Below are 27,329 nucleotides of genomic sequence, written 5' to 3'. Positions count from 1 at the left end.
AAAAACATAACTAATATGCGTAGGGAATGGAAATTAAACCCAGGGAACGTTTAGCTATAAAAAATTTGAACTTATTCCAATAACAAAAGTGTTGAATATCGAAAAATTGAGCGTAAATGTTTGATCACACTTGCCAAAATAAATCGTTTATTTCAGAGACTTCACCAGAAATGTAGAATCCAATCAACAAAAAATATATAGAATAACTGTCTTCATTATATTCTAAATTAAAAACACGATTTCAACTCCTTGATGATATCCTTCAAGTGCTTCAAGTCTAGTTTTTGGACATTGGACTGGTTGTACGGAACAAAATATGAACAAACATTTCAGAGGCCTTCCGGTTTGAATGTAGTAATTTGACATCAATAAATTCTTGCAACTAAACAATAAGCCACTGCGAACAGAAATAAGCTGACGCAATTGGCTCACGTATGTACCGATATACTCTCACTTTTTCAGCCTATACATTGATTAATTCTGTCGGAGTGTAGGGTGTTCAACAATTGGATTAATTGCATCATACAAAATGGAATTTGTTTCGATATTATCCTCTATTTCTTTGTTTTTAATATGATCTTTTCATTCCTCAGAGTATATAAACTCGCAGTCAAAAAATAAATTATCAGAACATATTGACATCTTGTCCAGTGAACAACCAGATTCAAAGTTTTATAAAATTCCCACCATGAAGGTAAGCTTTTGTAGAATACAAAATCTGTAGAAAAAATCATAACAATTATTTTCCAGACCATCATTTGCATCGTCGCTCTGGCCGTCATCGGTCATGCTTCCGCTCTGCCAGTAGGGCTCAGTCCACTAACTGCTTCGGGTACCATCGTTCGATCGGACTTGGGACTTCCTTCGTTGATTCGATCGGATCTAGGAATCTCAACTGGCTTGCCATTGGCCACTATCCCGGCTTCAACCATCAATCTGGCTTCGGGACTGCCAGCGGCCGTTTCAATCCGATCTGCTGCTGCCCCCATCGCGCTCTCCGGACTCTCCACAATCCCTCTGGGTGCTCAAACACCAATTTTGACCGGAAGTCCAATCATTTCCACCAATAGTGGCATCCTTCGTACGGTCCCACTCGGTGGTTCCGTGATTTCTCACGGATCGATCAATTTGGCCCCAGCCACCCAGATTTGGTAAATTTTAATTGTATTGCAAAATGGAACGTCGTCAGAATCAATAAAATAATTTAAAAAGTACCACTTTGATTAATTCATATTAAGCACGAGAAAAAGCCGAAATCTAATACAAACAGTTAATGAAATCTAAATTAACTAAATCACACAAACCATGTAAATAATGATATTCAGAGTTATCGTATTCCGACTGCAGCAAACTTGAATTTGAATAATGTTGTACAACACATTTAAAGTCATAGTCTAAACTATGGAATGTAACAAAGTCATTGAAAACCCAATATGTTTATCATGTTCCATTTCTGAAAATGGATATTGACTGACGAAATTCCTCATATTTATTTACATGGGAGTTCACCGATTGTCTGTTAGAGTTCTGAACAGAACACTGAATGAGTGATTATGGTCTCAAATAGCAATAAAGAGCTATACATACAACTCGGTTAGGTGTTCTGACGAAATCCCGATAGCTGACTGGTTGGAGCCACATAGTGAAAAAAAGGAATCAAAACAAATCGATCAGAAATAGATCAGTGCGAAGCACTGAGCTGACAGAAACCTGTTTCTAATACGCTTATGATCTATTTATGTTGTTATAACCGTAGACGTTAAACAAGCGACGAATTTTAAATGTAGGCGGGAGCAAAGAAAAACTAGTTTCGCGAAAGCCAATCACTGGCGCCGGATGGTGTTCTACATTTTTCGCACATTATTTGTACCCAACACGAAGTTTTTTTTTGTTGAAATGTTTTTATATAAATAAATGTATGTATTAATCCAGTTTATAATATTTTTTTTGTCACATTATTTCCAAATTGATAATAATTTACACAATTCAAAGTTATTACAATCGATTCTAAGTTTCTAAGTTCCAAAGTTTCTAAGCTACACATATGTTTTCATATTGAGACAGTGGACTGATTCCAACCGCGTATCATTATCATATTTCATGAAACCGCTTTGTAGATTACTCAGTCACTTCAACATGAAAAGTTCAACCGTTAGCTCGATAAATGACTTTGTTCCATACATCGGGCTAACGATTATGTTTTCTAAATCGAATTGAGGTTTCACGAAGCATAATGAAGTAAATTCTACATTTGATAAGTTTATTTAATATCCTTTATAATAGTTCCAATTGCGACACACTAAATGATAGGCCCTATTTTAGAAAGGCTTATCCACAGAAGTAGAACCACCCACATCCTGACATTTGATCGGGCTGATGATCATATTTACTCAATAAAGATGTCGAAGAAGTCGTCTGCGCTTGTTCAAACCGTGTTTCAACACGAAACATTCTCAGATTTTCATTAAAAACATGTTATCATTCAACTATGATGAATAATGAAGAAGTTCTTATAAATCACCGACATCAAATATTTACATCCCACTGATGACATGCTAGTCGGAAGCAAGACGTTCGTAATAAAAATTCTTATTCAGTGAATTTTTCAGTGGAAAATACGAAAAACTTCAATATAAAATAAACTGTCAAATGTCTCAACTCTAGATTAATTTTTGGGACAGAGGCTTCACCTTCTTACAGTTTCTACCTGAACAATTTTGAATTTATTTCTTTTATATCTAACCATAAAATGATCCATGACGTAAATTATTATCCTAAGAATAATTCGAAACATAACATGTTCTATACCTCTACAGAGCAATTTCATGAAAAAAGGTTCTACCGGAAAACAAATGGTCTGATTTTGTTCAAACCTTGATTTGTTTTGCGCTTATGGTGCACCATCTGAAAAATTGAAATTTGTGACGATTTTGCCAAATCTGGCCGTTCTGAAAAACTCGTTACTTTGAACCGCTGGATCGATTATCATTATGTTACCATAAAATAAATGGAATTGAGGTGAACATGTGTCGAGATAAAAAAAAATCTTCATCGTCGTTACCTCATTTTTGGATGCTTGATACAATTTTACATAAAATATCAAAATTCAATACTTTTTTCGTGCTTGTAATATATATTTTTATATATTTTTAAATTTATGATATCGAAAATTCTGAAATGTACCCTAAAAAGTCTTCTTTTTAGAAATAAATTGTATTAATAGTTTTAGAGATGTCAAGGCCAAAACGGCTCTGAATTTTTATGCGTTTTTTGGAAATCAATTGAACATATTTTTACGCATAAAATATTATCGCGCTATATATTAGGTCATGTTTATTTTCGGTACAGCGGTTCAAAACTTAGGAGTTTTCTGAAATGACTATATTCGGCGAAACCGACAAAAAACGCGAATTTCAAGATTGATGCATCTTAAGGACGTGTCAAAATTACCCGAAAAAATGCGAGGTTTTAACAGAATCAGGGCAAATTTCTATTCGGTAAAATTAATGTAGGCGCAAGGTAATCTAGTCGCATAGAAATATTGGACGAAGACTGAAAACATGTTAACTTTGAAAAATCATAACTCAAAAGCGAAAGCTATCTGATTTCTGGATATGTTAGTTAAAAAAATCTCAGCTTGCAAGAAAAATATTTGCTCCGTCTGAACGATGTAAACTATAAAAAACAAATACAAACACGAAAACAAAATCCAAATTTTTAGCAACATGACTATTTTGTAGGAATGACTAGCTAACTGGCTTTAGTGTGATATATGATCATCTGAATCGGTCCAGTAGTTGTGAATTTTTGAAAAAAGTTATTTTTAATAAAAAGGGTGAAAAATGATTTTTCGGACTGGAAAATGATGGAAATAATGGTCACCCTCATAAAAAAAAATAGAAAAAACACGGGTTTCATATTTTGCGATAATGAAAAAAACTACCAATTTTCAATTTAAAATTTTCGAAAATCTGAAAACTTATATCGGGTTTGGCATTTATATAAGGGTGGCAATGGATGTATGGGAAAAAATTCATCATCGAATTTCAAAAACCGACCAAGCACATTTTGTTTAATAGCCCAAAAAAATTATCTGTGCAAAGTTTCAGCTCAATCGGACATGATTTAGGGGTGTCTCAAAGTGCTCAAAGTTTCCATTTTTTGATCCTCGAAAATCTTTCAAGGGTGGAGTAAAGGAAATTTGGAAAATCGAAATTTTTTTTCGATGCCAAATGACTTAGAAATGCATGAAAAGTCGAGATCTGGTGTCATCTCGAAAAAAAAAATTTGGCCGAATATCGACCTTTTGGGACTTGGTATGGAGGTATGGAAAAAAAATTATCGAATTTGAAGAACCGACCGTGTACATTTTGTTTATTGGTCCAAAAAATTACCTGTGCTAAATTTCAGCTCAATCAGTTATGATTTAGGGGTGCCTCAAAACACTCAAAGTTTTGATTTCTTGGCCACCTTGGCAACTTTAAGCACTTCGAGGCACCCCTAAATCATGTGCGATTGAGCTGAAATTTTGCACAGGTCATTTTTGTGGACCAATAAACAAAATGTACATGGTCGGTTCTTCAAATTCGATAATAATTTTTTTCCATACCTTCATTGCCTCTCAGGCCAAGTCCCAAAGGGTCGATTTTCGGCCAACATTTTTTTTCGAGACGACACCAGATCTCGACGTTTCATGCATTTTTAAGTCATTTGGCATCGAAAAAAATTTCGATTTTCCAAAGATTTTCGAGGATGACAAAATCAAACCTTTGAGCGCCTTGAGGCACCCCTGCATCATATCCGATTGTGCTGACACTTTGCACAGATTTTTTTTTTGGCCAATAAACAAAATTCGATGATGATTTTTTTTCCATACATCCATTGCCACCCTAATATACATGTAGTATACGTCATAATGAAATAAAAATTCTTCAATCTACGGACGTGTCTTTTCAAATATTTTTTTTAGTTTTATATTCAAATCTAGAGTCAGGGCTTTCAACACGTCGAGCCCTGTGTCGAACCCTAGGGACTGACGTTGAGCCTTTCGTTTGAATAAAGTTGTTCCTTATGGCAAAATATTAGACCCGTATTTTTTATTTTTTATTGGGGTTCCCCTTTTCCATTTTAGGGTGCTTCGAAATTTCAATTTAAACCCTTTTTTCAAAAATGACTTTTATCAAAAATTCATAACATTTAAACCACTGAACTGATTTAGATAATCGACATATCATAGTGAAGCATATTAGCTATTCTTTTTTTATTTATAATATTTAAAGAAGATATGGATATTGTTATCGTAAATGTTGATTGTATTTGAAAACTATGCAAACTATGGTCTCGGGATCAAGGGCGCTTTTTATTTTTATATTTTTTTTCTTGAAAGCTGAGGATATTTTACATAACATATTCAAAATTCAGCGTTTTTTTGATCTTGAGTTATAATTTTTCGAAATTAACTGATGCTCCAAAAAATTATTTTCAACTTTTTTCCAAAAATGACATTTTTCAAAAAATCATAACTTTTGAGCGTCCAGTAGTTCGCTTCAAGTTATTTATACATCAATTTGAAGCCAATGAGTTGGTTCTCTGAAATAATACCGCACTTGAATTCTAATCGCTTAAATGTAGTCTAGTCGCACAGAAATGTTGAACGAAGATGTTAAATATGTTAACTTTGAAAAATCATTACTCAATAACGAAAAGAGACACCTCTCTGATATTCGGATACGTTATGTGAAAAAAAAAACCTCACCTTTCAAGAAAAAATATAGAAAAATATAGTGCCCTTGGTCCCGAAACCATGTAAACCTTGAAAAACAATTACTTACAATAATTACGAAAACAAAATCCGATTTTTTTTTTCCAAAGTGTAATATTTTTTGAAACAATACTAGCTTATTGGATTTCATTTGATATGTCGATCATCTCTATCGGTTCAGTAGTTCCATAGTTATAAATTTTTGTGGTGAAAAAAAGGGGTAAAAAGTGATATTGCGGACCATCGGTCAATTTTGAAAAATTATATCTAACACTTATAAACTTATCTGATTTTTGGATATGTTATGTAAAAAAAAAACTCAGCTTTGAAGAAAAACTATTAAAAAATATAGCGTGCTTGGTCCCGAGACCATGAAAACTATAAGAAACAAACACAATCAATAATTACGAAAACAAAATCCAAACTTTTTACAGATGCAATATTTTTTTCATAAAAGACTAGCTGATTGGATTTAATTTGATATGTCGATCATCTGAATCGGTGAGTTTAAAAGTTAATATATTTTTTAAAAGTGTCATTTTTGAGAAAAAAAAAGCGTAGAAATTGATTTATCGGACAATCAGTAAATGTAGTAATTATTTCATCATGCTTCATGAAACCACTTTGGAGATCTCTCCTCCTAGAGAACGGTTAATTTTTCAAAATGGTATGGGGGTAGGATCATTTCACCGTAAAATATAGAAACATGATGTGAATTTCTTAGAACATGGTCGCTAGACATCGTATATTCAATCTCGACCATTTTGACTTAATCCGTATATATCGAATCAAACTCTTTTCCTAGCCCAAATCAGTGTCTTCGATTGCTCAGAACTTATTCAAATTTATTTATCAGTCGTTTGGACGTGGTAAATCAAGACCAATTTGTAAATAATGTGTCACCGAATATTGAAACGGGGATAAGAAGTTCATACCTTTCTACAAAAAAAATATTTGGGTGCAAATTATATGCGAAAAATGTAAAACAACAACAGACGCCAATGTTTTGCTTTCCCTAAACTACCTTTTTTTGCTCTCGCCCACGTCTCAATTCATCGCTGTTTGAACGTATAGTTACGGTTATAACAAATGAAATAGATCATAAGAGAACGAGAAACCCGTTTCTGTCAGCTCAGCGTTTGGCACTGAACTATTTCTATTCGATTTGTTTTGATTCCATCATCCACTATGCGGGATCTCGTCAGCACACCTGACCGATTTATTATATTTATAGCTTTTTTATTGCTTTTTGGAATCGCTATTAATCATTCAGTTCTGTTTACAACTCTAACAGAATACTGACAGTCAATATCCGATCATAGAAATGAAAATTATTACTCTGCATGATTTCTGTTACAGAACGCTGTATTAGACTTCGAATGTTTTTAATGCTTAGTCTGAATGAAAGAAAAATATGCCTCTCACTATTTTATTCATTCTGTCGACATTTCATTTTTCAATATATTTAATAGTTTACCAAATCTGAGTGGCTGGAGCCAAATTGATCGATCCGTGAGAAATCACGGAACCACCGAGTGGAACCGTACGAAGGATGCCGCTGTTGGTGGAAATGATGGGACTTCCGGCGGTCAGTGGCAGAATTGAACCAATCGGAGCTCGAGCGCTCAGAGTGATAGGTGAGAGTCCAGAGAGAGCAATTGGAGCAGCAGCAGCAGAGCGGATTGAAACGGCCGCTGGCAATCCCGAAGCCAGATTGATGGTTGAAGCCGGGATGGTGGCCAATGGCAGACCAGTGGAGATTCCTAGATCCGATCGAATCAGCGATGGAAGTCCCAAGTCCGATCGGATGATGGTACCGGAAGTAGTTATTGGGCTGAGCCCAACTGGCAGAGCGGAAGCGTGGCCAATGATGGCCAGGACGACGATGCAAATGATGGTCTGAGGAATAATCGTTATCAAATATGCACAAATTTAATTTCTATGAACGTTTACCTTCATGATGGAAATTTTATTGTATTGATTCACACAAGACGAGGTGACAATTTGTTCTGATGATCAATTTTTCGCCAGCAAGTTTATATACTCTAACAAAAGGGTCCGTCGTCTCAAAACAAGTGAACACAGAATGGCCTTGAAACTGGCTCTTCTTATCCAGTTACCAAACACTGTACATTTTCAGAATAACAATTGTTAGCATCCTACCACACGAAAACAAGCTGATGAAATGTCCTCGCAAATTTACGCGATATCCACGCACTTTTCATGCTTCTACTAAGGCACAAAAGCACAGAGCAAAAACGAGCAAATTCATAAGTAGCAACACACATATCGTTCATAGTATATAAGCCCAAAGATAGTGACTAAGTTCAACAGAAAACATTACAACCTTGTCAAGTGAACAATTCAGTGGTATCTAAAACCATCAAAACATTTTCATAATGAAGGTGAGCATTGACGCTTGCAATCAAGAAATTGTGTTACTCAAAGAAAGTTTTTCCAGACCTTCGCTGGTGTCATCGTTCTTGCCGTTATTGGAGCTGCCCATGGTTCTGCCCTGCCACTGGGACTTAGTCCACTAGGTTCTTCCGGCACTATCATTCGATCTGGCCTGGGCCTACCGGCGCTCACTCAATCGGATTTGGGACTCTCAGCCGGACTGCCCTTGACTGCCATTCAGTCACCAACTCTCAATCTGGTTTCGGGTCTGCCAGCGGCCGTTTCAATTCGTTCTGCTTCCCCCATTGCGCTGAATGGACTGTCTCCGATCACTCTGGGCGCTCAAGGCGCTATTCTAGCGCCTTTGGGCAGTGGTCAAATTATTTCCACCAACGGTGGCATCCTACGCTCGGTGTCTCCAATCACGCTGGCCGCTCAATCTCCGATTGCCACTACTCTGCCGCTGAACATTGCTCCGATCGTGGCCACCAACAACGGTATTCTCGGCGCGGCCCCAATCGGTGGTTCAGTAGTTTTACAGAAAACGCTCAAGTAAATCTCTGTACCTAATATTAATGTCAAACTTGTAAAATAAATTGTAGAGCAAAAATATAAATGAACACGCATGTTTGCCATATTTGTCAAATAGCCGATTCAAATCTAATTTGATATTCAAACATGATGCGACATTTCAAACAAAAGTTTCACATGGGCAAATGAAACTGAGTTTCACATGGGCAAATGAACTACGGAATTATATTATTCAATTCACTTGTTTATTACTTCGGATATTATCTTAGAATGCATCGAAATTTTTGTAATATCTTTTAACTATTTAATTTTTTATTACTTCAGTAGACTCGAAAGAGTCGAGTAAAGTCGAAAGCTATCAACGCTTCTCGTTTATCTGGTTCAACTCGCATCAGATTTTCACTTTCCCACTTAGATATCGATCACAAACTATGAACCCTTTTGCTCCTATATTTCGCTCGAGATGTGATCGAACCCCACAACATGCAACGGTAAGGTTACCCTGCTGGAATTTGAAAGTATACTTTCATGAAATCTACGTTTATCTACATAAATGCAGTGTATATCTATATTCCAAAATTCTGGATACTCTTCCATATTCGCACTAGCACAAGAAAATCTCGTATGCTGCTCTTCTTTGTCGTAGCACACCTCGATACAGTTGGCTTCCTCTTCTTGTATCGAGCTGTGTGTTGATGTGTGTGAAATCAGCATTAGGTATGAATGGTATCCTTCTTCTTCTTCTTCTTCTTCTTCTTCTTCTTCTTCTTCTTCTTGGCTTTAAGAAGGTTTAAACTTTTCAGTTCATTCGCCTCTAATGAATGATATCCGCTCGGTGTGTTATGCTAGCTCACTCGCATCTGTGTTTTCATTCTATTCCATTTTTGGTTTCCGCCTCTAGCCCTAAAAAGGCCCCGTGTGGAAAGAAACTCTATTCCATACTCCTCCTTCACCCGACAAGAAAACAATCCTCTCCCGCTAGACGCTCTGCGGCAACCATGTTGCTTCGATTACCACCAAACGAGAAGTGATGTGGCTTCAAATCGCGGATGGCTTATTTAAACCAAATATGTTGAAAACGGACAGAAACGAATGTATCAGTTGCTCGCTATTGACAGCTCTATTCGGGAATACACACAAATCGGTAGAACAATTGTATGGGAAAAATAGAATGCTTCCAGTTTTCATTAATTTTAACTGGACTATACTGTATAGTATATCAAACGAATCTTAGAGAATTTCCGATTTCATTGGTATGTAAAGTATCAGAATTTGTTCGGTGTGAAAATAGTTATTAACGTTAACTTTATTTCACAAAAGCGTGACCTGTTTTCGGATTTGGCACCCTTCCTGAAAGACGTAGTTCTACGTTAAAAACCAAAATGAAGCTTATTTTAGGACACTTTTGATGTGACCACCCCTTTTATCGATAACGCGTTTTCAATGGTGAAAAGAATTCTTCATACGTAACTCTAACATTACGACTTCGATGCTGTTGAAAATTCGAGTTATTTCCTCTTTAAGTTCCTCCAAATTTTGTGATCTATCAACATAGCAACGGTCCTTCACGTACCCCCAGACGAAGTAATCACGACGACGAAAATATTGAAATTCTTACCATAAGAGGATAAAGTTTCATTAATGCTTCGGTTGCTCGAGTAATACGATTTCACTGAAAATACACGTTCTTGTAAATTGTACATCTTGACACTAAAATCCATCCGATCAGACTGAACGAGTAGCCGAATATTATCGTCCCGAAGTGGGGAATGCAGTGTTACCATCGACGGAGCGAAAAAAAAATTATAAGGAGCTATTCGATTTTATTGCGTGAACGTTTAATCTAAAAAACTCTGTACTTCTCTTTTTTTAATTCGTTTATTTTTACAGATTCAGATACAAAAGTTTTAAGGAGCCAAATTCTTAACTCTATTTTTTCAAACTAATAATTAAGAACGATGTTACTTAATAACGGGTCTTTCATTAAGGACTCGTCAACTTGAGCTTGAGCTTGAGCTTGAGCTTGGGTAGACTGTACAATTCGTAGTTGCTCTCCGTGATTGACCTGAACCAACCAAATTGCACAAAGAACACACAGAATGACGCTTGGGACTAGCAAATCATTCTCGTTGTGCAATTTTCGGTGATTCGAGCTTTAAATGGTCAATAACGACGCCGGCCACGTCCTCACAGTCACCAGGGGAAGGGAAGGAATGTTAGTATGATATTCGCCGCCCGAAGGCCGGAAGGGTCGCCTCTATAGCGTGGTTCCCTAGCGTTTATCATGAAAGAGATAGTTGTTAGTGGGAATGGTTAAGAAAAATCAGGATTCACTGCGGTAAGTGATGTGATTCTAAAAATGTGAACTCTCAACTATCCGGCGAAATGAGATGTGAAGAAAATATACATTCTTATCCGACCGGTCATGCATTTCGTTATTCATCGTGCGTAGTACATAAAAATTTTTCTAACCTACGAAGGTCATAAAAAAATCCTTTAAAAACTCTCGATTTATATATTTTTATTCAAGAACCTAAGCAACCTAAGAAGGTCACAGATAAAATTCTTTCAGAATCTGTCGAACCGATGATATATTTTGCTATCCATCACGCTTATTTCATTTTATATTTTAATGAAATCATATTTAGATTAATCTTTGAGGTAGACTCTGAAGAGGAAAACCTGGAAATTGAATGGACCGACTTTATATGACACGCTTTTCGAAATCCAATACCGACGGCGGAGAGTTATATTTGGGTAACCTGAGAAGGTAACCGAGAGAATTCTACTAAAAGTAATCGGACCAGCGATATGCTACGTTATTTGATGCGCGTATTCTTCATTGAGCTCCAATCGGGACTTCGGAGAGTAATTTTTGGGAAACCTTATATAGAACAGTTAGCACAGTTAGCACAAATCGAGACCGCATAGCCGATAAGCGGAATATAAACATCCGAATCACCATCCAGCTGCATCATCATCAACAATCACAACTTATCGGACCACCCGGAGACCAAGAATAAACAATCAACCGTTCACAAGAATCGATATCAGCATCGCGCTGATGCCATGAATAAACATTCCCACATTCAAGATGTTGTAAACACAAATCATTGATATATATAAGCAGGGACAATGAATGTAAGGATAGAGTTAAATTTGAATAGTGAATAGATGCACATCGTGTGCTCGAAAAGAAGAAATTGTTTTTTTTAAGTAAAGTTTAGTGTTTAAGATTAACTGGCGCCCGAATAGGGACCTTGCCAAGTGAAAGTAGTGCCAAGGAAGTGAGACAAGTGAAGTGATAGGGTGAACGATAGAGTTACCACCCACACTATCCGAAAAAAATATCCGAACGCACGAAGCCTCTCTGGACCGCAGGACCTCTGCAGCCGTGTGGAAGAGCCCCTCAGTAGCCACAACAGTTAGGAGCTCGCTTGTGGACCGAACAGGAATTTGCCGCCACACTGGGAAGGAAGGAAGACACTTCAAGGATCCCGACCAACCAGTCTCGCTGAACCCGCCAGCGGTTGGATAAATCAAAAGGTGATAATAGGACATCGAGACAAAAGTACTGGACACGCGCACCGAAGCTTTTCGAGACGTCACTGAAAGAGGATTGACATCCGAAAGTACGTTGTTCCGCAGTCTTGTGGTGTTCCCACAAGATGTTCAGGATTTACATGTAAGTACTAAAAACAAAAACAGAAATATCACAAAGTGAAATAAAGTGAATAATTTAACAAAGATTCAAATACAAGTAGTGCAAATAATTGTATAATTCCAAAATATAGTGTGACAATTAATTAATTAAATAAAATAACAAAACAATTAATTTCAGAAAAAAATAAAGGTAATTTCCAAAATATTCATTGAAAATAATCATATTATTTAAAAAAATATATATATATACTAATTCTTTTTCAGGTAAGGTTAAAATTTTTTGATAATTTTCCAACAATATTTTTAGGATAAAACTTTTTGTGAAACAAATATTTTTAAAACAAACATTTATTTTTATATTAAACAATTTTTTTTTCAGGTTAAAATAAACATTTATTTTATCAACATTTTTTAACATTCAATAATTTTTTTAAAAAACTGGATAACCTGCTAGAAGCATTTAATCAATTAAGAATAAATAATATGGAACAATTCGACGTTAACCAACTACTGAGCAGGATTGCCGCTCTGGAAGCCGCTTCCGCTCCACAAAATATTCCTGATTACAGTGATCCACCCCTATTTTTCACAAAACAAGACGGTTCTCCCGTAAACCCAGATACTTTTGAGAAAATTCCCGATTTAGTCAAAGACTTGCCAATATTCACAGGCGATCCAAGTGAATTAAATAACTGGATCAGTGATGTTGACAGTCTAATCCAATTATATAATACTACTGCAAACCATAGTGTTGAATTGCAAAATAAATTCCACATGGTATGCAAAACTATCAGACGGAAAATTAGAGGAGAAGCAAATGACGCTTTAGTCGCTTCTAACATTGGTATCAACTGGACGATGATCAAGAAAACACTTGTCACTTATTATGGTGAAAAGCGTGATCTTGAAACACTCGATTATCAATTAATGACCGTACAACAAAGAGGAAACTCTTTAGAAATTTATTACGACGAAGTAAACAGATTGCTATCACTAATAGCAAATCAAATCAAAACAGATCACAGATTTAGTCACCCAGAAGCTTCAAAAGCTTTAATAGAATCTTACAATAAAAAGGCAATAGATGCATTCATAAGAGGGCTTGATGGAGACATTTATAAATTCATCCGAAATTATGAACCAACTTCTTTAGCAAGTGCATACAGTTATTGTATCGCATTCCAAAACGTAGAATGCAGAAAAATGCTAACTAAACCAAAACATTTTGAACATACAGCAGCACCCAGAAATTTAATTCCAATTAATCCTCTAAAATTACCACCACGTATGTTAAAACCAAATCCCATTCAAAATTTCAGAAATCACAATTTCAAAACCCAGCCCTTTATTAATAACAACAATAATTTTAGGCCCCCATTTCAATGGAATGCTCCAAAACCAAATTTCCAACAATTTCCGCAACATTCCTTTCAACCAAAACCACAATTACCTCCCAGAAATCCTTTCCGACAACCTCCACCAGAACCTATGGAAGTAGATCCATCCATTAGGACTAGACAAATAAATTACGGCAATAGACCTCAAAATACAACTCAGGTAAACCCAATGAAGAGACCAAGACTCTTCAACATTAAAACCGGCCAATATGAAGATCCCCAAAATTTCGTTGAAATTAATCCCAATGATCACGATTATCCATGCATAGATAACGAATATAATGAAGAGGAACAAACCGAAGAATCATCTCAATATGAACGATATATGAAAACAATTGACACACAAGAACGGGAAACACCTGAAGAAGAAGACATAGAAAAAGCAGAACTAAATTTTTTTAGATTAAAATCTGCCCTACCATACTTTCTTTATTTTGGTAAGGCAAAAGAACCACTAAAAATTCTAATTGACACAGGATCAAACAAAAATTTCATTCACCCTCGATACGCAAGTATCAGCCACAAAATAAAAAAACCTTTTTATGTATCTTCAGTAGGCGGAGATATAAAAATTAATAAATATTCCAGCGGAAAATTATTCAAACCATATTCTAATGTTTTGATTAAATTCTTTCATTTAAATGAATTAAAATCTTTTGATGCAATCATAGGACACGACACATTAAAAGAATTGAAAGCAGTAATAGATACTTCAAATGAAAAATTAATTTTAGAAAACAAATTCATTATTCCTCTACTCCAATACAAACTACAGGAAATCAACAAAATAAATATTCGAGATGATCACCTAGACAAGCAACAAAAAGACAGACTCGGAAAAGTTTTAAAAGATTTTCAAGATTTATTTCAACCTCCGGATGAAAAATTACCATTTACTACAAAGGTCAAAGCCGATATCAGAACTACTGACGAAAATGCAGTCTATAGCAAAACTTATCCTTATCCTCAAGCTTTAAAATCTGAAGTTAATAAACAATTAGAAAAACTTTTACATGATGGAATTATTAGACCATCACGATCCCCTTACAACTCACCAGTTTGGATAGTACCAAAGAAACAGGATGCTTCTAAAGAAAAGAAATACAGAATGGTTATAGATTACCGAAAATTAAATTCAAAAACAATTAGTGACAGATATCCAATTCCGGATACATCCACAGTCCTATCTAACTTAGGAGAAAACAAATTTTTTACCACATTGGATTTGGCATCAGGATTTCATCAAATCCCAATGTCTGAAAAAGATATAGAAAAAACAGCTTTTTCAGTTAATAATGGAAAATATGAATTCATTCGTTTACCCTTTGGCTTAAAGAATGCACCAGCAATCTTCCAAAGAGTAATGGATGACGTTTTAAGAGAACACTTAGGAAAAATATGTCATGTCTATATAGATGACATCATAATATTCGGTAAAACACTTGATGAACATTTGAAAAATTTAAGAACAATTTTGGAAACATTAAGAGAAGCTAATTTCAAAATTCAACCTGACAAATCAGAATTTTTAAGGACCGAAGTCGAATTTCTTGGCTTTATTGTTTCAAAAGAAGGTCTAAAACCAAACGATAAGAAGGTTGAATGTATTCGTAAATACCCTGAACCAAAAACTCTGAAAGATTTACGCGCATTTCTAGGACTGTCTGGATATTATAGACGTTTTGTAAGAGATTATGCTAAAATCGCAAAACCCCTTACAAAACTTTTAAGAGGGGAGGATGGCCATCGCCAAATTCTGAAAAATCAGTCAAAAAACACAATCATCAATCTAGATGATGATGCACGAAATTCATTTAATACTCTTAAAGAAATTTTATCTTCTAAAGACGTTTTAACATTTCCAGATTTTGAAAAAACCTTCATTCTCACCACAGACGCATCAGATAAAGCAATAGGAGCAGTGTTATCACAGCAATTCCAGGACGGCGAACGACCAATAACATTTATTTCTCGAACTCTTTCCAGGACCGAAGAAAACTACGCAACAAACGAAAAAGAGATGCTTGGAGTCGTATGGGCTCTTCATAACTTAAGGAATTTTATCTACGGAGCAAAACTAAAAATTTACACAGATCATCTCCCACTCACATTCACATTATCACCCAAAAACAATAATGCAAAGCTAAAACGATGGAAAGCTTTCCTTGAGGAACATGATTATGAAATGTTCTATAAACCAGGGAAATCCAACGTAGTAGCTGACGCACTTTCACGCATCCAAATAAATTCATTAACCCCTACTCAACATTCGGCAGAAGAAGATGACAGTTCCTATATACCCTCAACTGAGGCTCCCATTAACGTTTTTCGGAACCAATTAATTTTTCAGATTGGGCCTAATTCATCCTATGAATTTAATGTTCTTTTTGAAAAATACAACAGACACACTTTTGTTGAACCAAATTTTGATATAAACTTTCTAAAGGACAAACTACAACAATTTCTCAACCCAGGAATATTGAACGGAATTATGACAGATGAACGAACCATGGGAATTATACAAGAAATTTATAAAACAAACTATAATTCAAAAATTTTGAAAGTGAGATTTTCGCAAACAAAAGTAGAAGATATTCAAGATGAAGAACAACAGTTAGAAACAATCAAGGATGTGCATAATTTCGCTCATCGGAATGCAAAGGAAAACTCACTTCAACTCATAAAGAAATACTTTTTCCCAGGAATACATAAACTTTTCCAGAAATATATAAGAACTTGTGAAATTTGCAAAATGGAAAAATATGAACGACAACCTCAGAAATTTATCCCCGTAAGAACTCCAATCCCTAATTATCCTGGCGAGATCATACATCTCGATATATTTTGTTACAATGCCAATTTCCTTTTTATATCCTCACTTGACAAATTTTCAAAATATCTCAAAATGAAACCAATTAAGTCAAAGGCCATTTCTGATGTAAAGAATGTTCTTTTGGAATTATTATATGATTGGGACTTGCCCGCATTAATTGTAATAGATAATGAAAGTTCTTTTATATCAAATGTCGTAGAACAAAACATTATAAATTTAGGTGTCAAAATCTTCAAAACTCCTGTTAATCATTCTGAAACCAATGGCCAAGTAGAAAGATGTCACTCTACAATACGAGAAATAGCTAGATGTGTTAAAGCATTAAATCCAGATATGCCAATTACTACTCTCATTCAAGAAGCAACTCATAAATACAATAACACAATACATTCATTTATTAACAAAACACCAAAAAATATTTATATAGGAGAAAGTAGAGATAATGCGTCCTATGAAGAAATAGCAAGAAGTCGAGACAAAAATAATGAAAAAATATTAAAATTATACAAAAACAAAGAAGAAAAAATTATTCCAAAAGCTTATCAAACATACGAACCCAATAGCTATGCATATGAAAAAACAAATACTCACAATAAACGTAAGAGTCGATACAACATTATAAAAATAAAAGAAGATCACAATACATACATTATAGATTCCAATAATCGAAAAATCCATAAATGTAATTTACGAAAGAATACAAGCGAATAAAAACATTTTTCGTTTCTTTACAGACTCGCCCTCTGCGCGTCTCAAGTACTGGCAGGAATTCAAATACACGACCTTACAAATAACCCACTCGCAATTGTACCACTAGGAAAAGCAAAAATAAAAATAGGACACATACGCATTGTACATCCTATTGATTTAATTCAAATTGGCAATACAATTTTCAATGTTAATAGTGACATACAGAATAATCCTTCAAATAATCCATTGTATGAATTAATCCAAATCAAAAATTATAAGTTATATGAAACATTTATGAAAATCAAACCATTTGTAAACAGAAGAAAAAGGTGGGATACAATCGGAACAGTTTGGAAATGGATCGCCGGCAGCCCAGATGCAGAAGATCTCCGAATCATCAATCACTCCATGAACGCCCTGATAACCATGAACAACAAGCAGTTATTCATCAACGAAGCTATCGACAAACGAATCCAAGAAATAACAGACATAACCAATCAAGTACTAAAGATCGAGAATGAAAGAACAAAAAACCATTCCCTCGAAATTAATCAATTGATAATTCTCTCCAACATAGACTCATTACAAAATCAGGTAGAAACATTAGAAGAAGCAATTCTAATGGCCAAACACGGAATCCCTAGTAGCAAACTACTATCGATAAAAGATTTTACAAAAATTGCAACCTTTCTACAAAACCACGATATTCACATAACTTCCTTCGAAGAATTATTAACACAAGCCAAAGCACAAGTAATGCTGAATAATACGCACATTATCTATATGCTAAAGATTCCACAAGTATCAACTGAAACATTTGAATACGACTACATTGACTCAATAATCAAGTCAATGAAACGCATTTTATTGAACAAAAATTACATTATCAGAAATCAAACAAATGTTTACGAATTGAATCAACCTTGTGAAGAGCAAGATGACTATTTCTTATGCGATAATTCTCAAATAGAACATGCAAATGAATGCATATATAAACTTACTACAGGGAAACATTCAAATTGCACCTTTGAAAAGGTATATTCAAAGGGACTCGTAAAACGAATCAACGATGCAACAATTTTGATCAATGACGCTGGTGCAGAAGTCTCATCAAATTGTACCAATTCCAGTCAACCCCTATATGGATCGTTTTTAATACAATTCAGCCAATGCAATCTTCATATCAACGGCGAACAATATTCCAATTATGAAACAACTATTCCTGCAAAAACATATGATCCTACCACTGGACTTCGTGTTAACGAAATTCATATCATAGACGCACCACCTGTGGAATACCTTCAGAATTTAACCCTTGAACATCGCGAAAAATTGGAACTATTAAACCTGCAAAATCATTCCTTGAGTTGGAAACTCAATATCTTTGGATCATTTGGACTATCAACAATAATTCTAATCGCAAGCACATTTGCAATTCTTCGATTCCTTTCCAGACGTAAACAAAAGGCCAACATAACAGTCCACTTCGACAAAAACGCTGAGACCATCCTAATAAATGAGCCACCAAAAACAACGGAAATTAAACCTGACACCAACAACACAGAGGAATTATCAGACGAAAGAAAAAAACAACTTCAAGCATTCTTTGATGCACCAACACCATTACGCACCATCCAAAAGTAAACTTTGAGGACAAAGCAATCAAGAGGGGAGGAGTTAGCACAGTTAGCACAAATCGAGACCGCATAGCCGATAAGCGGAATATAAACATCCGAATCACCATCCAGCTGCATCATCATCAACAATCACAACTTATCGGACCACCCGGAGACCAAGAATAAACAATCAACCGTTCACAAGAATCGATATCAGCATCGCGCTGATGCCATGAATAAACATTCCCACATTCAAGATGTTGTAAACACAAATCATTGATATATATAAGCAGGGACAATGAATGTAAGGATAGAGTTAAATTTGAATAGTGAATAGATGCACATCGTGTGCTCGAAAAGAAGAAATTGTTTTTTTTAAGTAAAGTTTAGTGTTTAAGATTAACTGAACTCCTATAAAACTAATCGGACCACCGATACTGTTAGTAATTCTTCGCGTGCATTCTTTCTAAAATTCAACATTTACAACACAAACATTATATGACGGCTTCAAAGGGAAAGGGGTGCAAATGACTTGATCGAGCCCCTCCCACACTAACACTCTCCCCAGTTAACAACTCAGCTACAAAAACGTTCGAATCTGATTTTGCTATAGAAACGTATGAATGAGGCTATGATCTATCTTACAGATCGTCAAACACAACTGGGAACGTCTTCGCAGCTGAGTTATGACCGAAAAAGAGAGAGAGAGAGTCGATGAAGAAAAAATCGAACTTGCCAACCAAACCCCCCTCCCTCTGGGCCCCTAATATAGAATAAACAATTAAAAATATTCAAATCCGAACCCGAACCCATCAATGGAATTATGTAGAATCCTACTGCGTATACAGAATCCAAATCTGTAATCGAACTCTGAGATGAAGATTGATGAGTGAGTAGGCACCAACGGTAATAGAGTGATATCTGAAAGAGAAAAATATAGTCACCCTCCCAACTAAGTCCCCTAGAAATACCATACAAAAAAGAGAAGAGAAAAAGAGAACTTAGCTCAATGTAGCTTTCCATTCAGCCCAACTATGTCAGCATTTCCTACTATGGTGATACGAACACTACTATACATATGATCCACACTCATTATCGGAAAAAGAACACACACCGAGCGCGCGACGATTAGAAACGAATAGGATCGCATTTCATTAAGGACTCGTCAACTTTCTTTTTTCACAGTTTTTTTAAATATTGAGGTCAAATTGATTCTGGTTGTAGTTCAACTCTCACATTTTAAGAATGAAATAATAATTATATTACGATATTTATTTATTTTTTTCATCAACTAACCAGTAGGCAAACCACATTCAAAAGAAAGCGGACTGGTTATCTCGTAGGCATAGATTACTAATCGTAAGAACAATTTAAGCCATTATATGAACGTAATTATTCCATGGCATGTCGAGGGAATTTCAAACCCGGGAAGATCACCTGGTCTTATAGAAGTTGGACAGAGTGTATGTCTGTATTAGCCAAGAATTTTCAAGGGAATTCCCGCTTTATGAGATCCTCGGCCACGATGCGATCGTTTCCGAGTTCAAGCAGCTGAGCAAACCCAAGCCTAACTCTAGCCGATACTTCAGGCCCATAACTTATCTCAAGGCATGTCAAGAAAATTTCCGACCCGAAAAAATCCTTGACCGATCAGGAATTGAACCCAATACCTATGTCAGCATTAGCCATGAATTTACAATGGAATTCCCGCTTTACTAGATACCCGACAACGTTCTGCAAATGCGATCGAGACCCGACAGCTGAGCAAAGTTAAATAAATTATTTGGAAAAACATTATTAGAAATTCAACAACCGCCCAGAACTCAGCTGACAATGATTCCATAAAAATCAATCGTGCCATACATCTGTCATTTAGTCGAATCCGATTTTTGATTTTGGCGCAAGTTCTAAAAAACAACCTATCGCCTGTAATTGTCAAAATCAGGTTCAATGACCCTATGCGCAGCTGGTTACAGTACATCCCCTCAGTAGCTGCCGCTAGTCCTGTCTCTGTTAGCATTTGTACAGAAATGAATTATAGAAGAAGCGATCCAAATGCCGACATTATGCTTAAAAAAATGTTAGGTTACTTTTGGTGAGATAAAAAATCGATGTATACTGGAAAACAAATCTACAAAAAGTTTTTCTAAGATCGAAAAGATCGTTAGAAAAAAAACAATTTTCTCGATTTTCTCTCGTACAAAAGATCAATCAAAAGAATCGATCCGAGATCGCCCAATCCTAGTTTGGATTCATACACTTGGGAAATAAAAACACTTGGAATACAAACTCATCAACTGCTTTATTTTCGCGAGCTAGCACGGGTAATTGATGGAATTGGAATGGTTAATAATATGGAAATGGTTGCGTTAGTTTGCTATTCCAACATCATTGGTATTCGTGATTTTTCATGCTGTATTTCTGGTAAAGATGCTGATTGTAGCTCGAACTTGGACTCGTCTAATCAAATATCACCCTTCCAAAAATCCAGTCGCTCTCACAACAATTTCGCTTCCAAAACTGTTGACATAAAGGGTGTGTCACATCAAATTGCATTACGGAAAAAACGCTGCAGAAATTTAATTTTTAGGAATTATATCTTCAGCTTTCGCTTATAATCAGATAAGAGTGTATAGATCCCGTTGGCCATGCTTCACTGTCAATTTTTCGTAAATTCGGAAAAATGTCGTCGAACGAAAAAGAGCGTCGTGAATTAATCCTGTGCACTCATTTCGAGAATCCGGAGTTGTCACATCGGGACATCGGTAAGATGCTGGGAATCGCCCAATCCACGGTCAGCAGAGTACTAAAACGATACTTCGAGAACCTAACCATCGACCGGAAGGTGAAGAACGGCAAAAATGGATGCTCCGTCAGTGAAAAAGATCACAAGCGCGTAGTTAAGCAGTTTAGACGTGATCCGAGAAGTTCGGTCCGGGATGTCGCCAATAAGCTGAATTTGTCAAGTTCATTCGTCCAGCGGACCAAGCAGCGGGAGGGCCTGCGTTTATACAAGGTTCAGAAGGCTCCTAACCGCGACGAAAGGCAAAACATGGTGGGGAAGACGCGAGCCCGGAAGCTGTACATCGAAATGCTGACGAAGCCGCATTGCCTGGTAATGGACGACGAAACCTACGTCAAAGCGGACTTTCGTCAGCTGCCGGGCCTGTTGTTCTTCTCCGCAGAGGACAAATTCAGCGTTCCGGAGGAGATTCGCAAGCAGAAACTATCCAAGTTTGCCAAAAAGTACATGGTGTGGCAAGCGATCTGCTCTTGCGGAAAGCGGAGCGCACCCTTCGTGATGACCGGCACGGTAAACGGGCAGGTTTACCTTAAGGAGTGCCTACAGAAGCGCTTACTACCACTATTGAAGCAACACGAGGGCCCGACCATCTTCTGGCCGGATCTCGCTTCGTGCCACTATTCAAAGGACGTGTTGAAATGGTACGAAGCCAACGGGGTCACCTTCGTGCCAAAGGAAATGAACCCGCCCAACGCGCCGGAGCTTCGCCCAATAGAGAAATATTGGGCGATTATGAAGCAGGCCCTCCGGAAGAACCCAAAAGTTGTCAAATCGGAGGCGGACTTCAAGAGAAAATGGATTTCTGTTCAAAAAAAACTACAACCTGACGTTGTACAGAACCTTATGGACGGGGTAAAGAGGAAGGTGCGAGCATACGGGCTTGGGCTCGAAGTATGAATAAAAAGAAAATGCCAAAAGTTGTTTAATAGTTTTTATTTTACTGTCTAAAATTTTCAAAAGGATCGGTCTACTGGGCGAATTTCTACAGCGTTTTTTCCGTGATGCAATTTGATGTGACACACCCTTTAGTCGCTCGCAAACTGAAGTCGTTTTTTGTTGGTGTTGCTGATCATCTGTCGCTTTTGACGAAGTAGCGCTTCATGTTCCGTTCTACCAAGCGTCCTCGGTGCGAGGACCAGATCCAGATCCATCCTTTCTTTAATCACCTGAAAGGTCGAAAGATCCAGTTCCAACCTTTCTTCAATCGCCCGAATGGTCGGTCGTGGGTTTTGTTCTTTACATCCCGGATGATAAGCGTGTCCGTTCTTGCATCAGTCTGACGTTTCGGTCCGCTTCCCGGTCCATCGGCCACGCTGTCGAGCATCTGATGCTGCTTTCCACCCATTTTCCGGAAGCTTCCTCAGCGTCAAAAACACATCACAAAGCACGAAAAGTTGACTAAACAGCTACGAAAATTATGTTTGTGTCAGATGTAAACAACCAGCTGTCTAAACCGAGACGTGCATCGATGAAGAAAATATAGTAAAACAAATTTTCGCTAGTGGATTTTTTATGTCATATCCTAAAAGTACCTATTTAGGAACAAAAGTATACTTTTTTTCTTAAAAAATTAATCAACGATACTGAAATGCCAAAATACAACAATACTACGTAAAATTAGGTAATTAGTAGACACCTAATTTTACGTAGTATTGTCCTGAATACCGAAAAGTTTGAAAAAAACTTTCATATTGGGACACTTTGAATTCAAATAGGGGAGGATTTTTTTTGTCCACCACTGTAAGAAAGCACGACATTACGCTACAAATGAATGCCAAAGGGACTCCAATTCAGACTGATTCAAATGCTATATGAATAAATTTGGTGAGATGACAAAATATGATTGACATCAAGTCGTAACTAATATTGGAATCTTATTTTTAAAAATCGGGAAATTCTGTATGAAACCCAAAAAATCCGTAACCTGTAACTACAGATTTTTGGTCTTAAAAAGTCTAAAAATATGTATAAATAAAGATTATTCTGTAGATATGGCAACCCTGGCGGCCAATCGACAGGTCCATTTCTCGAAATAACACGTTCACCAAACTTATTTATCAATAAATCCATTGTAACGTGCGCTGTGTGGAAAGTGGTGCCGTCTTGTTGAAACCACATATCATTGATGTTAAGATCTTCCAATTCATCGTTTTCATCGACGAAAAAATACGGCCCAGTCACTCCTCCGACATAAAAACCACACTGAACAGTAATTCTTCTTGAAGAAAATGTAGGTAGGGATGCCAGGTAATTTTTTCAGATGTCTTCACATGGTACGAAAAAATATCTTCAAATGTCTTCACAATCATATTGAAGGAAACTCAAATTCATAATTAATTTTGAACAATGTTTGATAGACTATTCTATGTAATTGATAGACATGTTCCAATGTTATTTACCACGTTTTATTAAACTCGCCTTGAGGTTTTGAATATTATTTCAATAAGTTTAAACAAAGGATACACTACGCAGCTGCGAATAAAATGTTATGAGTTTAGAAATGATAATTGACTTGATAATCCGTTGGATTGAGTGAATATCGTCCCAAAAACGGAACCATGAAAAGTGTTGTACTAGGGTGGGCTGTACAAAGAATCAAATGCCAGAAGATAGAATCAATGACATTCATTTGTCAAACAATTTTCATAAAAACAGGAAGTGGGTTATATCTACAGTACAACCGCAAGGGTGTACATTCCTCGTCAGGACACACTCGTTAGTTGGCAGCGCATGTGGAGTGAAGATGAGTTCGGTCGCTGGTTACACACGATTATTCCTAAGGTTTCGACGAAAGCTTGGTTTAAGGGATTGAATGTAGGTCGTGATTTCATTCGCGTGATATCTCGGCTTATGTCCAATCACTACAACCTAAACGCGCATCTCTATCGCATTGGGCTCGCAGCGAACAATCTTTGTGATTGTGGCGATGGCTACCATGACATCGAGCATGTTGTCTGGTCGTGTATCCGGTTCCATGCTGCTCGCTCTCAGCTCTCTAGAGCACTGAGAGCAAAAGGCAGACAATCGGATATCCCCGTCCGGGATATCTTAGGTAGCCGTGATCCTGATCTTCTGCTTCATCTATACCTGTTCCTCAGAAACGCCAATGTCAACGTTTAATGATGTTTCCTTCGTTGTGTCCCTGTTTCATATCCCTCCTATCCGATCTATAAACTTTTACTTAGTCGCGGCAATACATACACACACTCTTTACAGATACACGGGCCAAAGGTTGTGCAGTCCACTGATCATTCAACAAGAGCCAAAGGTTGTATCGCTCATGACAACTCTACACGAGCTGATGTTTGCGCCGGCTAGTGACCATTCTATCCTGGATTCCTCGAGTCGAGAAGACACACCACGCTAGATATGGGGTACAGACTAGGGGGCGTTGCTGATTAATGGTCAGCTGCATCCCAAAAGGAAGTATACCGTGTCGGGCACAGGTACAGAGCATTGGAGACAGCAACATCACAATTACGAAAACACTTGTAATACTAACCTCGAGCCAACCGCGAGTAATCGGTTACATATTACTAACATAGTTATAAGGCAAACATTGTCGAAATATTGAACTCCCGGCCCCGTCAGGTTGACGCCATATGAGCCTTAATAAAAATATATATTTTGGATAAAAAAAAAAAAAAAAAACCGCAAGGGTGACGTAGGACTATCGTTGATTTAGAGATCATTTGTTTGAAGTTGAATCTAAATCCATTCTGAATGAATGAATAAATGAATATTTGGGGGACTTCGAAAACGAGAGCGTTACGTTGGAGGCACAAGGTTTTATGCATCCAATATAGGATACGAAAAACCTTGTTCTGAAGAATAATCTTCAGAAACTTTCCTGCTAACTGCACTTGATTGACAAATCACAAACCCAAATGTATTAAATGGATATTTTATGGATAGAAAACATTAAAATAAACTCTTTCGCTTGAATGTAATTTTCAATTCCAAGGGGAACTGGCAGATTATTTTCAACGATTAGATATTTCCACATTTTCCTTGATACTGGAAGCCCACCAGTGGTTTATGCTAACTCGATAACCATCTGTTAATAGCACTTGATTGAAACATATTTGGTCACAGTGTTACAAGGATAGAAAACATTCAAATAAACTCTTCCACATGAATGTATTTTTAAATTCCCAGATGAACTGGCTGATTATTTTCCGGATCTTTCTCTATGCTGAATGGCATCCAAACGGAAAGAATTCCGCGCGTGTATGTGAGTGTGTGTAGCGGCTGCTTCGATGGTCACCTTCTCTTCTCCTGAAGAATCGGCTTCTCTATGCTCCCTCACAGTTTCAAACAAACTGCTTGTGTTTCAGGGCAGATCTCGATCCTTCGCTGTCCAGCACCCTCAGCAACAATGTTGTCTTGTTGATGTTCTCACGAAAAATGAATGCGTGTCACCACCAGAATATCGCTTAAGTATGCTTTTTGTGCGTGATTGAATCGAGAGAAGGCGTGGTTTACGATGGCAAATTGGAAGGCAAACTAGAGGGGGATGAACTCTCTGAGCTCGGAACTTTCGGCGACTGAGCAATAATCGATTGCGGGCGCATACAATATTGGATACGGAAATATCCTACTGATGGGGAAGAATAATCTTCAGAAGCTATCCTGTTAATTGCGATTGATTGAAAAATCACAAAACCAAATGTATTTGGTCACAGTGTTACATGGATAGAAAACATTCAAATAAACTCTTTCATATGAATGTAATTTTAAATTCCCAGAGGAACTGGCAGATAATTTTCCGGATCTTTCTCTATGCTGAATGGCATCCAAACGGAAAGAATTCCGCGCGTGTATGTGAGTGTGTGTAGCGGCTGCTTCGAGATCTTCCCGGCATCACTCTCCTCCTGGTGGATTCCCTTCTGGCCTTAGGTACACAAACAGGCTCTTGGTGACACCGTTCATCCGCGCTTTCATGATAAACGAAGAGCTTCACCACAACAGCGACAACATGCTCCAATCGCTGTTCAATTAGCACTGAGTGGATTTCCGAGCGGCGATCGCTTATATACCGATTGGTGATTTCAATAGCCTATTTTGAAAGCAAATTTAAGACTATTGAAACAAGTTTTTGGATCAGAAAGTAACAAGTATAGAACGCGTAGACATTTTATCTTTCGAATGAAGTGTCTATCATACAATTTCGTTCAGTTTTTTAGGAGCTATTAACGCTCAAAATCTCGGTCTCCGGCGTAACGCTTTCGTTTTCGAAACTTTGATTTTACACCCCGGTATAGAAATGAAAGACGTAGTCCTACGTCAAAAACTCAATTTGTTTGTTTCAGCTTTGAAGATGTCCATAAAACTAATTATTGATATGGTATGTAACCGGGGAAACTTCGATTTGTAAAGTGGTCGGGAAAAAGCGAGTGAATGACACTGAGACAAAAGTCTCCATTGAGTGCTAAAGACAAAAGTAAACAAGAGACACCGTTAAAGAACGAATGGATGACACTGGGACAAAAGACTTACTTCTTTTGGCGATATTTTCGGCCAATAGTAGGAACTTTATGGAAATAATATCTTCCCAAAAAACCCACATACACTATCATACTGAAATGTCTTCACATATTTCATAATGTCTTCAAAATGTCAGCACAAAATCAAATGT

General features: G+C 36.8%; 3 protein-coding genes across 10 annotated transcripts in view; 2 read left to right on the top strand and 1 right to left on the bottom strand.

Annotated features, from left to right (window-relative positions):
• LOC129772832 (uncharacterized) overlaps positions 1–27,329 on the top strand; it is a 400,665-nt gene that overhangs the window by 357,776 nt on the left and 15,560 nt on the right. The window lies entirely within an intron of this gene.
• On the top strand, positions 642–1,179 carry LOC129772836 (adult cuticle protein 1-like). Its single transcript, XM_055776341.1, has 2 exons — positions 642–694; positions 751–1,179. The coding sequence occupies exons 1-2, from the start codon at positions 689–691 to the stop codon at positions 1,153–1,155; spliced, it is 411 nt and encodes a 136-aa protein (XP_055632316.1). The 5' UTR covers positions 642–688; the 3' UTR covers positions 1,156–1,179.
• Positions 7,208–7,744, bottom strand: LOC129772835 (adult cuticle protein 1-like). Its single transcript, XM_055776340.1, has 2 exons — positions 7,715–7,744; positions 7,208–7,660 (listed from the first exon to the last, which is right to left on the bottom strand). Exons 1-2 carry the CDS (start codon positions 7,718–7,720, stop codon positions 7,235–7,237), a joined length of 432 nt encoding a protein of 143 aa, XP_055632315.1. The 5' UTR covers positions 7,721–7,744; the 3' UTR covers positions 7,208–7,234.

Source organism: Toxorhynchites rutilus, chromosome 3 (genome assembly GCF_029784135.1).
Source record: "Toxorhynchites rutilus septentrionalis strain SRP chromosome 3, ASM2978413v1, whole genome shotgun sequence".
NCBI lineage: Eukaryota > Metazoa > Arthropoda > Insecta > Diptera > Culicidae > Toxorhynchites > Toxorhynchites rutilus.
Note: the sequence above shows the minus strand (reverse complement) of the source record. Positions and strands in the feature narration are given on the sequence as shown.